This window comes from Spea bombifrons, chromosome 3 (genome assembly GCF_027358695.1).
Source record: "Spea bombifrons isolate aSpeBom1 chromosome 3, aSpeBom1.2.pri, whole genome shotgun sequence".
NCBI lineage: Eukaryota > Metazoa > Chordata > Amphibia > Anura > Pelobatidae > Spea > Spea bombifrons.
In genome coordinates, this window is record NC_071089.1 from 17,322,744 (window position 1) to 17,337,410 (window position 14,667).

General features: G+C 37.1%; 1 protein-coding gene across 1 annotated transcript in view; it reads left to right on the forward strand.

Moving 5' to 3' along the window:
• Positions 1 to 14,003, forward strand: part of SLX4IP (SLX4 interacting protein) — a 62,624-nt gene extending 48,621 nt beyond the window's left edge. The window contains exons 5-8 of the mRNA XM_053461175.1: positions 3,386 to 3,463; positions 5,435 to 5,532; positions 12,452 to 12,558; positions 13,280 to 14,003. Coding sequence (XP_053317150.1) covers positions 3,386 to 3,463; positions 5,435 to 5,532; positions 12,452 to 12,558; positions 13,280 to 13,970 — 974 coding nt within the window. The 3' untranslated portion in view covers positions 13,971 to 14,003. The remainder of the gene's footprint in view (positions 1 to 3,385; positions 3,464 to 5,434; positions 5,533 to 12,451; positions 12,559 to 13,279) is intronic.
• The last annotated feature ends 664 nt before the right edge of the window (positions 14,004 to 14,667 follow it).

The following is a 14,667-nucleotide window of genomic DNA, read 5'->3' on the forward strand; positions in this document are numbered from 1 at the left end:
TACGTGTCCTGTTTCTTGTACATATTTGTCTATGGCCATTCTCTTACACCATGGCTGAGCCACACCTCTGGAACATCCTATACATTGCCGCCCATCTTCCATAGGCTATGTCCCTACTCGCCAACATTACAGTTTAGATAATGAAAATTATTGGTATGTCCTTAGTTATTAATGTATCTGAAAGATATGTTTTATGTATTACTTTACATTCCAATGAAACCCTAGTTTCAACGCTGGACCTGACAAAATGGAAGCACAATGGAAAAATGACCTAGGGAAATATGCCATTTTTTTTATCCATTTTTAATGTAGGAAATGAACAGCCAGCACCAATTATTCTGATCATAACATACTCGCACACAAAAAATCTCAGCGCTTCTCCACTAAAAGGAATCACAACTTGCAACAGTGTCTCTGTGTGACTCATGAAATAAAGGATATCTCGCTATCCAGAGCATCTGAAAATGATCATTTTTTTACAGCCACTTGTTGAGTTCAATTAGCAAGCTTGCCCACCCAAATAGTTGTAGTTTTGGCAGACATAGCATTTTCATAATCAGAGCTATAATGTTAGTATTCTCTTAGCTAACCGTCCACGGAGTGTTAGGCTGTTTTGGTTGGAATTAAATGCTTGATTTTTCTGTTTGAAAGGTATCCAAAACTAGGATTAAACCAACAAACTGTTTTACTTGTAGAACTATTGTGGAAATTAATTTTGGTTGTAGGATGTAGTTCTGCTCTTCTCTTGATGGTTTTTCCAAAGTAGAATATTATAAGGTGATCAGAGCTTTCCTTCCAGAAAAAAAATAAAAGCGGTCATTGTATCACTGAATTAGCTACCATTTAGGCCTTTTTTTCATATGGGAGCCATGAAGCGATTGGAGTGGATGTAATGAGCAGTGCTTAGGTGGGCTTTCTGTTTTACCCTGGCATATCTGAAGCCCTCAGGGAAATTCAGAACGTTTCCCAGCATTATTATGGCAAGCCAAAGCAGCACCTCTCAGCATGATGAATAAACCCTCCGTGTAAGCACTGGCTTTAATGCAATCATGTGAACGATACTGAACTTAAAAGCCTGCTGGGGGGCTGTCGCTCTCACAAATTTAAGCATAACTAAATCCATTAATCTGAACTACCAACAGATTTTTCTTAAGGCTGTATAATCGGCAGTATAATATTAGGCAGAGACACCATAATAGGAAGAAATTGAAAGTTAACATGGCTGCACCCATAGTATACATGGGGAACTATATTAAAATTATAAAGACCGTCACATAGTTTTGCTTAGTGTAGTGAACTGTGAACGTTACTGGGCAATGTAACAATGCTTTTTCTTAATCTGTTTCCCAATTTTTTCCACTATTTAGATCTTTCATCAAATCTGTAGGAAAACATAATTACTAGAATAACTATAAATGGTGCTGATATGTGCAACTTCTCCTGCAATGACTCCAGACTGCTTTCCCTGTAAAATGCATACCCACTTGTGGCCCCCACTTTGTGGGGTTGCAACTCAGGAGTCCGCCTGTGTATTTATGTACATTTACATGATAAAGAAACGTTTTACGTTAGTTGCCCCATGCTTAATGTACCCTGTAAAAATATTTTTCCTTCAAGTAACCCTGAAATCAATATTATCCTTTACTAGGATATGTGGTGGACAATTGATGTTCTATGGATCTTCACAAATTTTGCCATGGACACTGGTGTCCTTGTACGGACACTTTGACTATCTGTGTTTTGCCGTCCTGGAGAAACATTTTCAGTGTGTACAGAATATGGAGAAGATCTCTGGCCTTTCCAGTTAAATCATTTGGTCAGTGAACAAACCTCAATCTCAATATTACAAACACCAGAGGAATTTGATGTCACAGAAAACCTTCCATTCCATGACAATGTTTTGCCAGGTTATTCATGCTGAGCAGGAACATGGGACTAACCCCACACCGCAGTACGGTGATGACATTTTGACTCCGCATCTGGATGACCTTGTGTCATGACATATTTTGCCTGAAAGACCATGTCTGTCTAGTCTCAGCCATACAATAGTATAATGCCTTTGTTCTTTAGTTTTGTTCCTTGAATAGGCAGACAATGAATCACTTTATTATGCAAACTAGTTTGAGAAAATGTCTATGCAAATCAAGAGCTTTGATGAATTGCTGACTGTGCAACTTTTTCAGAAATATCTTTGTACTAGTTACACCGTACATTTAGAAAATATTTACATTTTGTTTCACTTTAGGGTTTTCACTGCTTGCATAAAGTAGAAAAAAAATACTTTGAGTACAAAAATAACAGAGAAGTGTCATGTTCACGTTGTTAAACACTTTGAGTTTGTTAATGTTATTGCTGTACATCCTTTTTTTATTTTGCAGGGTAATATGGGGGTTGGGTGGAATTGCTTTTCTTTTCATCTTTACATATTCATTGGTATGTATCTTCTTAAAATGGAATTCATATCATTTGTCCTAGATCAGTGAAGCTAAGTAAGTTTGCTTCACTGTCCTTTCAATAAAATTCTAGCTTCTAGGAGGAAGACCTCCTCAAGCAGCAAGCCTTTGGAATAGCAGGTATCGTGAATGTACCCAGTCAGCATGTCCATGTTTCAGTGTGCATTCACAAGCCCAGAAGAAAGGCATTCTCTTGGCTTGTTTCTGCCTGGGTCTGATGTGCACCCAGCAACTCTCTGTCTATGTCTTAAATAAAACACAAGCCATGTGTGTCCCTTTAAAATGTATTCAATATTTTAAATACACGTGTTAATGTTCTTAAGCGTTAATTGTTCTTGAAACAGAACTTTCATTGATTTAACCAGGGTCACACTAGAGACAAACAATTTGGCCCCGGCCCTCTAAGGCCAGCAGTTACTAAATGACACACATCTTCCATCTGGATGTTCGTGGCCACATGCAAAGCACTGACAAGTGGCTGCACTTATCTAGCTAATGGCTGCGCACCGAAGGTCCCGATCTGTCTCGGCAGCGGTAGTAAAGGTGATTGTACAGAGCCCACAACAACCGGCCTACCAGGCATTTTCCTGATTTGCCAGATGGCCAGTCTGGGCCTGGATTTCACTATGCATTATACCGGGCCAGGCAAGAGCTTCCTACAGCAGAAGCAGACTGGGGTTAATAAATAGAAAACTGAAATAATTAAAACGGCAGCTCTCTCTTTAGTAAATAGACCTCTATTTACCTGAGCGCTCTCATGCTAATAAAGCACTCTTATCAAGAACAAATAATGTGCTTACTCATGTAATTGCTAAATTAGTTCATGACTGTTTTGCACACATAATGTAAGAATATTATGGTAATATAGAAATTCTAGGGTTCAATGGCCCTTTGATTATTATTATATCTGAAGTATGTTTCTTTTTTTGCAGGAGACAGATTTCGAATTGCAGCCTATTTCATCAAGAGATGGGTTAACCTTCGTTGTGTTGTCAAGCAGCGTTATCGTGGTATGTTGTGGCCAATCCTTTTGGTTATTCCCTATCCATAGAGCCAGCAAATTCCCTGGGATCGGAGGATTGTCAATCTAGGATTTGCAGTTAGGTTTTTATCTGTACCACGAGTAATGTGCTGCGTTTATTTTTATGTTAAAGACTGCGTAGTAGAAAGCATTTGCATATTTCACAGCTTACACAGTTATTTAGTTTTTCATTATCTCCCAAAACTAAAACACAAGTAGCCGTCTATTCACACGTTCATTAAAACCATTTTCCACCCCACTGCTGTGTGCGATGGGGGTGAGAACTTTTCTTGACAGGCTCCGGTGTCTGCATGTGACAGTACGTGGTGAAAAATCATTTTGCATACAATATATTTCCATCATGGGGGCAGAAGTCTGATTCTTGAATATTGCAAATCAAGTTACACCTGAGCTAGTTTTCCCACCTTACGGCCATCAGCTGGACAGCACTCCTGCCATTTCTTCGTAGTCGCTGAGTCTGTGTAATAAGAGTCACATTGTTGTCATTATTACTCCGGCGTAACTCGAGACCTACGTTTTGGTAGCATTATCAAAGAGAACGTTTTTTCTCAGGCCGAGTCTGTGGAATTCCTAACCATGTGATGTCACTGTAAGAATGCAATATAATCCTACAAAGTAGCAGAAATAATATGCCAGTGAATGGAGAATGTGACCTATGGTACTACATTAACATATAATCTATAAAAGTGGCGTTTTCGTCATTTTACATATGGAGAACTGTTTTGAAAAGTGTTAGACCCTGGGGACAAACTGCCTTACCCAATTTAAATCTCAAAAAAGGTAAATAGGCATATCACGATATCATATATTCAACACAACGCTAAAAATGTAGTTTACAAAAATATTAGTTACCAAAATTAAAAGATTCAGATAAACTTTTTAATACATTTTAAATGGTCTTTTACTACCCCCAGAGCCCAGGACATTTACAGATCATTCAAATGTTTTTTGGAAAAAATGCGCTATGCTCATCATCAAAATCATCGTATTCACCATAATTATCCTTTTGACACCAGTATTAAAAGCAGGCTAGACAGTATTTACAACGAGCAATTCCGATATACTGGGTTCTTTTCACCCTAGCATGCAAACGCATTGTTCAGTCAGCCGGAGCATTTTGTTGGTTGCTATGGTGATAAGATCGATTTTTTTAAGCATGGACTGGGAAATAGCCCCGGTATATGTAAATTATCTGAAGGTATCTGATAATGATCCTATATCCTCCCCTATTTGAAGCTGAAGTTGGAAATGTATAACCATGTACTTGCATATCATCAACCTCTTTTGTCTTGGTAAGTTCAAATTGATGCATTACGCCGTATAAATCAATAAATGGGTGTAATTCATGTTGACAGCCTTCTTGTGTTGCCGTGGGAGAATCTGTAGCACAGTAGCGCCGTTTTATTTTCAGAGGTATGGGCTTTTGAGCCAACATGTTGCAGTGGCTATAAATTATTGATTCCGTGTAACAGAGAACCGAGTGGGCCTAAATTCCTTCAGGTTGTAATCTAGCTAAAAGTTTCATGAATAGACATGATCAGTGTATGTCTGATATAATAATATGGAAGGCAGGTGTTCTCTATTACAGATTTTTCCTGGTGTAACGGGCAGCGCTGGCCCTAGGCATTCTAACTGCTTAGGCAAATGTCTCTGGCGCCCCCTACCGTATGCACTGGCTGGCTAAAATAGAAGAGAATCCGCACCCTGGCCATGGACTAGGCCATCTGTCAAAAACTGCAGTATTCTGACTACAGTCACGGTTATCCTTTAAATAGCATCTGATAAAATCTGATATGTGGTTACAGACTAGATCATGTTTGTCATGCAATAGTAATAGTTTATCTGGACATTAGTGCATAAGGGGCTAATTGCAACTAAACAGCTTCTTATTTGTGTTGAGATTATAATTTCTTTTAATTTTCTGTTTGCTTTTGGGAAGAATTGCACGTGTTTCCAGAACGATTTGTGGTATGTGCCAGTCAGCTCGAGCTTGATCCTAACACACTAGAGGTAGATATCGACAAAACTACGGGCATGGTGAGTATATCAGCAATAAACACTTTATGCTGGTATTATTGTTTTCCCATATATGTTCTTAATAATATGTAAAGTTAATATATTTTTTTCTCACAATAGTCAATATATATATATATATATAATTTAAAATGGGAGAGTGCTCTTACTTTAATTCTGTTATTTCTCGTCACGGTGATGTAAAAGTGTTTTTTGAAATGTTTTTACAGACGGAATAGTCAAATCAGCATGATCAATTCTTTGGTTGATGTCATAAGACTATATGTAAAACAATTGCTTTTTCTTGTGTACAAATAAGTGAACTTTCTCATCTGTGCGTTACTCAAGGTTAGACCACATGATATGTGTGTGGGGGGTCCTCCTTTAACACCTTTGCAACCTAATCAGGGCAAGTTAACAAATGTAGTTTGGGTATTTTCTTGTAATTGGTATTTTTACTTGCTGTGTATAGTTTATAGACCTGTAAAACTGTGAACAAATGTGTTATTTCCTTCAAATCCAACTTTTTTTTATTCATAAAAATGTCTTACATTTATGAATATAGCTAAAAAAAAAAAAAGCCCTGGTCCTTAGGAGGTTAAAATGTGTTTTATTTTATTTCCCATTCCCTCAACTTAGCCGTATATTTCCTGAAACTAGGGAGCATGCTTATTCCTAAAAGGGTTAATTTGTTCCCTTCACTGTCAGTAAGAACCACTTAGTGTTCCCGGCTTGGAATGGAAAAGAGATACTCTGATATGCAGAACTACAACACATTGAGTGTGAGTGACCATCAAAATGGACTCTGCTGTTTTCCGGCATCGGGCAAATTTAAAATAAGGACAACTAAACAAAAATCTACTATAAAGACCATCTGATTTTTTTATTGTTTATGTCATCACCTTTATTTATAGTCTGTACCATATTTCCTCAAACAAAACTAACATAATTCCATAGATTTATTTTCTTCTGGAACATTTGAAGTTAGTTTCCTTTAAGATATGTAACCGTATCAGTCCTTATGGGACTGCATGATCACTGCAAACAGAACAAATGGCTGGATGCCACGGAACATTACTGGAACAACGGCGATGCGGAATTACAGCAGAAATCCTTGGCCGTGGGTGGATGTAGACCTCGGGGAGACTGATCATTTTTCTTTGCTTTGTTTCAATGCTGCCGTCAGGGCTAGGCCTTAGACCGCACTCATCTTCCCAGGTCTCTAGGTCGAACTCACTTGGGAAACTGAAGTACGCCCGGAAGAGAGGAGGATGAACAAACAAATGACCACCCAAATGCTAGCTCTGAATCTGACAGCAGATGCAGAGGGACGTATCCCCATGATATCTGTATGAGAACCTTTGACTTATTAAGGAATTGGTAACGGCCTGAACCATAGCATTTTATTTAAAAATTACAACAGAATAAACCATTAGAGCAGGGTTTATATAGTCACACAGTATAATTACACTGTGCACACCTACCAACATTTTAAACGGCAGAAGATGGGCACCTTAGAGCCTGCGCTTAGACCTTTACCAATTCCCAATATGTAACTTTCTGACCTTTTGATATCTGTTTGTCAATGTGACACAATTTCTGCTGTTCCTACACACTCTTGTGAACTTTATGGCTGCAGAAGAACACTTTTTCCTAGAAAAAGGAGGTACTCCAGAGGAGTGATGACTACGAGACTTAGTGTATGACTACAGATATTTTCAGTCATATTCCATACCATATTAAGGGTAATTCCAGCATTTCACTCAGTGACCCATTTAACCATATGTAACCCTTTGTATCCCTACACCGAACCATGCAAGCAGACAGGTGCGGGCAATGATCAATTTATGATTCAAATAACAAAGGCTTTATTAATTTTTGCCTTAATTTCTTTTTCCAGACCACTTATGACCTATAACTAGTTTTCAGCTCTCTTGCCAATTGTATTTGTTTTCTAGGAACTCATTTTCCAATGTCACACAAATTTTATTTAGTAGCAGACTTTATTCGTCATAGGCGAGAGCAACTAATGGAAAGGTACTTTCTCCTAGAATGGAATTCAGATGACCTGATGCTTCCCTTGATCCTCTGATAACATAACAATTATGTTGAGCCAAAGCTCCATATGGATTGTATGTAAATATTGCTACTGATTGGGAAATCATTTCAATCAGTGTTGTGGGCTTGTTCACTTTATAAGCGATATGCTAGTATATGGATCCAGTTCATCATCTAAAAATAAAATGCCGTAGAATGACTCTGAACTACATCTGGTAACTTTACATCACAGGGTGGAAAAAATGTCTGAAACTGTGTCAGTTTAAAAATTTTAGCTTTTTTTTCTGTGTAATGGGAATTATACCGAGAGTTTTATTGGTCATCAGCACCAGCTGGCTGAAAATGTACTTTACCTTCTACTTAAGTGAGGGTTAGCTTGGTAAAAACCACAATATGTGTGTGCGCTGTCAAAGGACAATTTATAAGAACAGCTCACAGCCTTTTTACACCACTCAAAAATGCCTTGGTATCAGTGAAACATTCTCTTCTTAATCTCTTTTCCCTAAGGGATGTCAGGGCCATAACCCTTCCCAAGAGCACATATTTGGAGTCAGAAATGTAAAATAACCTTATAGTTGTGTGAACGCCGAATGTCTAATGAGTCTTGACAGTTCAAGGGCTGGAAAAGCATGCTAATCTTCAGTGCCCACCCAGTCTTATGCAAGCGTAAATACGCCAGGAAATGTGCTTTTCATTTACGAGGAGGGTGAGACAACATTTAACATGTTTTTTTATTTATTTATATTTTCCGTCTAGTGTTACCGTTTAACTTTTTCCGCACGAGAGGAGGGACCATCATATAGCTTTTCTATAAGCGTTGCAGCCCCGTGACACCAAGCGGCAGACTCTTCTCTGACTCTGTTTACAAGTTATTAGAAAACTGCTGGTAGATAAACAAACCAATGAATGCCGACATCCTCCTGAGGTTGAAACGTACAGTGTGTATCATATCATAAGGCGACGTTTGGTAATATAGCTGGATGCAGGGATATGTAACTATTTTTATTTATGTCTGTTTCTGAATACTGTTGTAGGCTTTGGAAGCCTTAGGGAGTTTACATCACGCTACACAGCAAAAGGCTCGCTGGTTCCCACAGAATTGTTCAAACACTGACTCATGGTCTGTGTTAATTGTTTAGCTCTCAAAATACAGCACTTTAAGGGTGTGGCACGCAGAGGAAAGTCTACTGTACTTATAGGGCATGTACAGAAATGTTTCACACATAAATCATGTTTTGTTCAACTTCAAAAAAAAAAAATGCCAAAAAATGATCTCAAAGTAAAGGTTCCACCTTGTATGTTGGATAAACTTGTATGGTCATCTTCTCACATATCTCATATGTTGGGATTAAATTTCAAGTGAATTGTCTTATTGGGGTGATGTCATAGTGACAGACAGACAGACACATTCAGATACAAGTGATAATAATGCAGTTATTGTGATGGATTAAGCCAATGTTTCCTTTTCAAGTATTGGTTATGATTGAGCAATATTTATGTTGTATATTGTTCTAAATCACCAACATATAGCTCTCCAGTCTACAACTGGTCAAGCTAGTGTGAATGGCCGATAGATGATGTCAGGAAAGGTTATTGGAAAATGTATTTCTTCTGATGAAGGTGCTTTTCTAATTGAATCCTTCATAATGATTATTTCTTTGACTAGTAAAACAATTCAGATAATGGGCTTTTTTATTGCGTGGTTATTAATATATTTGCTATATTCTGTCGTTTTAGGTATATTTATTAAGGTATTTTAAATGTCGTATTTTGATTATCCCCTAAAGAGATTTACAGAATGTTTTTCATTGTTGAAATCTCCGTGTTATTTACAAGGCATGAGGAATGCAATGCCTCTCCTAAGTGATTATTGTGCAAGTTTTGCTTTGTTCATGTTTATGTGCAAGTATATTGACAGTTCCAATTTAAATTATTATTGGTTATGGCATCTATGATTTTTTGGGGGGGGGTGTGTGTACTTTATCAAATGTTCTGGGTTGAATAGTAACTAGAATCGGGAAAAAAATTACGAGGAGTACAGCAGAGTACAATCTACAATCTAAAACACATCGATATCTTTGACTGCCGCGAGTCGTATTCCATGTAAGTGGGGTCGAAATATTGATACCCTTATGTTTCTTTGCATGCACTTGTGTACAATAATGTAAGTTGAATGACATTGATTTTGTTGTGTTACAATGTTTCCCTCAAAGAAACATTATAAAAAGCAACACACACATAGATATAGCAATAACAATAGCTTTCATTTAATACCTCACATTTTAGTGTCTACTCCCACTTAATATCCTTTGCATTCACGCTATTCTCATCACATATGAACTCTATTTCACACTCCTTGTATCATCCTGTGGACCACCTTGAAGTGTCCTGTGGACCACCTTGATGTGTCACGAAGATCACGGGTGGTCCACGGACCGAAGTTTGAGTACCAGTGTATTAGGATATACTCATCTAACCCTGGGGTTGTTTCACTTGAATGTGTTAATCACAGCAGCTATAGATTAATTGTGTTGTTTACACTTATGTGTAGGTTCAGTTATTGTGTAAAATGTATTAATACACTGCATTTCATTTATTGTGTGTTTGTGTGCACATCATTTATTTTTCAAACTGCTATGAAAAGCCTGAAACACGATCTTGCTGACCGTACGCAGTTCAAAGCTGAAATACCTGGCAAGTGTGAAAAAAATACCTTTCTCTTGCCAGCCCTGAAAAAACCACAAGTCAGAGTCCAAATTATTTATTCCACTTATATATGAAAAAAAAAGATTATCTGGAAGCCAGTAAACACAATTGCATGCTGGTTGCAGCTAAAGACAATGATAGCGAACTACTCTCTGACTTCTCTCCCAAAATGTCATGTTGTCCAGATGTTAATGACATAATGAACATTTGGAGATTGCCAGAGAGGACGATTGGATGATATACTAGCAATAGAAAATTGCTTGTCTTACAATTAAAAATGATAAACTTCAATCTATTAAGGATTTCTTTTCAAAAACCCTTGGGGCATTTCAGATCATTTCTTTTTTTTAATGTAAACAACTTTTGTGAAGCAAGCTAATAAAATGATTGCAACATAAAAGCTATCTATGCATTTTGCCAGTGACTGCCTGTTCCTATGGAGAGATGAGACAGAGAGGAGATTTAAATGCTGAGCTTAAGTTAAACAAGCGCTCTCCAGTAATGCCTGTTCTTAACATGGACAAAATAAAATCTCCTGTGGTCGAAGTAGGGAGTGTAGCCAAAAACCACAAACCATGATCATCAAAATGTTACCCTTAACAGCTTTAACTCTATCATCTCCAGAAAAACACAGAAATTGTTAATAGAAATTGTAAACATGAAAAATGTGCCTCCGATCTCAAGAAACTCTATAGAATGTTTTGCTGAATACAAGAGGAATTAAATAAGCAACATATTAGCCTACATTTTGTGTAGAACAACATATTATGACAGCAGAATAGCCCAGAGTTGGATCCCACCCCCCACCTACTCTGCTGAATATAACACTTATATAACTAAAACCTGCATTAGAGATATCATTTTTATCAGCATTGTTGAATGCCAAAACACTAAAAGCCCTTAATATATGTAGGTGTGCGCATGATCAACAACACAAGTCTTATGTCAGGGAAATGAATGGAAATACTGTTAAATGCCTGGATATAAGTGGGTTGCAAGTACAGATTTACTGCAGGGACATGCATGCAATACACATAAAGCTATCCTGAATCCAAGACAAGACCAAAGAATGATTAAGATCTGAGTATTACATCATGCAAAGCGCAGGCTAAACAAGTCAAATGTTTCTTATCTGCCATCAAATTCTATCTTTCTGACCAATAAGCATTCATTTCCCTTCCCTGATCATAGCCTCTGCGTTCAGCTAGAAATACAAGTCTTCTGTCGATAAAGGAAGTCTTCCATTTACACTTAAAGACGAGAGACGGGGGATAACTAGAACACTGTCAATTGGTTCATCTGCATCCTAGTACGCTAATGAAATGTATAACTCTAGATATGGAATATGTAGTCGGCCTCCTGGGTCTACTTTGCCTCAGAGGAAATAATAATAAAGTGACAGATCTGTTAAGGCTCTCTTAACACGCTAGAGAGCTCAATTAATGTTGTGTGACAGCGGAACAGCACGTTTAAAGGAAGCCATAGATGTATTGGAATGTAATAAAAAAACAAAACAAATGTCTCACTTTGTAACCAACCTCTGAAAAGACATGACCGACAGAACCGTGGTAGGCATGTTTTTTTGCTGTGATTTCATTGCAGGCTTTTTATCACCCCTGTTAGTACTAAGTTTGGTGTTTTAGCAGCCTGTGGATGATCTGAAATGTGACAGTTCATATTTAACTAAAAGCCTTTAGACATATTTGTAACTCTGTGTATGCGCAAACACTTGCAATTCCCAACATTTTTCCGAACTATAACCTTTACTTGTATCTGTTCTGGTCATATGCTGTTTTTTGTATTTATTTCTTTATACTTTAAAGTTTCATCCTCTGCATTCATGGAAATGTTTTTCTCCCTGGCTTCAGTCCCACACCGTTCTATCATAACATATACATATTATGATCTTTTTTTTTAATTTTTTGACAAATCATCCAAAAAAATGTATCTGAAATATAAATCAATATAATGAACTATACAGTTAGATAAAGCATAACAGGCTTTTTTAATATGGTACTCTGCTCTTATTCTAGTTCTTTCAGATCATAAAAAGAAACATCTGTACATGTTGGACACTTGCGCTTTACGGTCATCTCAATAATGCATACTTTCCAGGGTCCATTTCCAATGTGATGTCTTGTTTTATTACTATTTATTTATTTCCATTTGGTTTTTATAGATAGAAAGTAGTTCCAGGGGAACATCAGAATATTTTGCTGAATGTAGAGGAAATCAAATAAGCAACATGCTATCCGCCCCAATGCAGCAGGCAGTACTGAAAAACATGTAAGTTCTTCTTTCAGGTGACTATATCACTTAGCCAATGTGAAGTTTGGATTAAGGTATTAAATGTTCCAAGATACTCTCATAAATCTAATAAAAAGACACAAGGCCTGCAGAAAGTGTGTTTTTTTAACCTTATAAATTGGCTTATATCCTGGTTATTTGCATAACTTAATTTATATATGTAGGTGAAAGGTTGTATGATATATTAAATTTTAGTAAACAAGTCTTATTACTGCACTAGGCCTCTAGTGATTTATTCTTCATTCTTACATACACTGCAGAAAATATGTCACTAGCTGAAAATGCATTGAGTAACCTCATTAAGTGCCTTGGGATACATTCTTTTAAAATAAAATCTATTTGAGCTATAATATTTTATTCAGCCTTTACTGAAATGTGATACGGATTGACCCTAACATCTGTAACAAATTTATCGAGTACAACTGGAATTTCTTCAAATTATAGTAACTACGTGGATCTTCTTATTTACTGTATGTATACATTGTATGTGTTACATAGATACATGAATATATATATGTGTGTGTGTGTGTGAATATGTGGATTTCATTAGATAACAAAGTATGTTTCTTGTCAAGATGTTAAATGTCTGTCAGTTTTGCTTCATAATCGTGATGGTTTTGTTAGCTTGTTATCGTTGTAATGAATTAAATCAGTGGTATAGAGAACAATCTGTGTCTTAATCTTTACTTTTAAATTACAGAGTAAAGAAGGCAAAGTCTACTAGAATTGCCAGTTGTGAAGCTGAAACAAGCACAGACAGGAAAGTGTTTCCTTGCCTCAGGCCAACGGACTCTGACAAAGGGAGCAAGGGCAAGAAAGATCAGGCTTTGGCCAATTCAGAATCCGAAGCAAAATGTGGGAGCTTGGAACAACCAAAAGATTGCATAAATACTACTGAGAACAGCTTGGAGCTTCCGGTTCCAGAAGTGGAAAATCATGTTAATTGCAGACAGCCATGTGAAGCTAGCAGCCAACAAAAAACCCAATCTGTAGAGTGGTTAAAGGCACAGGACCTAACCAAGGCTCTTTCCTGGATCTGTGAGTCAGTAGTGCCAGAGCAAAAACAACATTTCAGGACTAGCGTTATGCAACAAAAGAGGAGGAGGCATAGCTCGGAAGGGAAAACAAATACAAGCAAAAAAGCAGATTTGAGAGATGATACATTTCTTCTTCATGACCTACACACACGGAACAGTTACACTGGTGAAGTAGAAACTTCGGAAAACATACCTCTAAACACAAAGTTAAATAGTTCTATAGGTACAAGTGACTCTTTGACAACTGGGACCAATATCCAGCCAATACAGTGCAGAACTGACCACGTTCAGCCAGAGGCTGTATTATGTGGTGCGAAAAAACTAAAGCTTCAGAGAACCAAAAAGGTGCAATGAAAACTTTGAGATTGATTGCCCACTAAAACAAGTGTAGGCAACCTGTGGAACCCAAGTTTTTTAAAAAAAAAAAAAAAAATAATATATAAAACTAAAACCCCCATAATTCCCCATCACCACAAAAACAGATCTGGTTACTGACTGGCCTCGGAATATCTAGATATCAGATCAGAGAGTGACACGCTAAAAAGAGTACAACAGTAAGTACTACTGTATTGAAGGGTAGGGAAGAGTATGTACATAGTATGTGCAATCATCATCCATATGATGTTAAAGGGACGGTCTAGTCTCCAAAATATTTTTATTTTTAATGTATGTTGGAGTCCACATAGCATGGACTCCATTGTGTTTTACTGCATGCAAACCTGAGCATCCCTACTTTAGTTAATTAAGTTAGAAAATAAAACGTCTACCACATCTGACTCCTTTCAGCTTTCAGAAGCATAGGGTAGTTAATTTTGTATTTGATAAAGTCCCCAATACACCCTCATAAATATTTCAGTATGTAGAGTTTTAATCCATTATCTTTACATTGTACCCAAACATTCCATCACTCCACTGGTTTTATTGTTCCAACATTTAGGTGGAATGGCTGTCTGTGTTTACCTTATGTATCTATAATAATATGTGCACTAATATACTTTAGGAAGTTCTTATTTGTTCAGGGTATTTTGTGTTATATTTTTCAAATAAATCA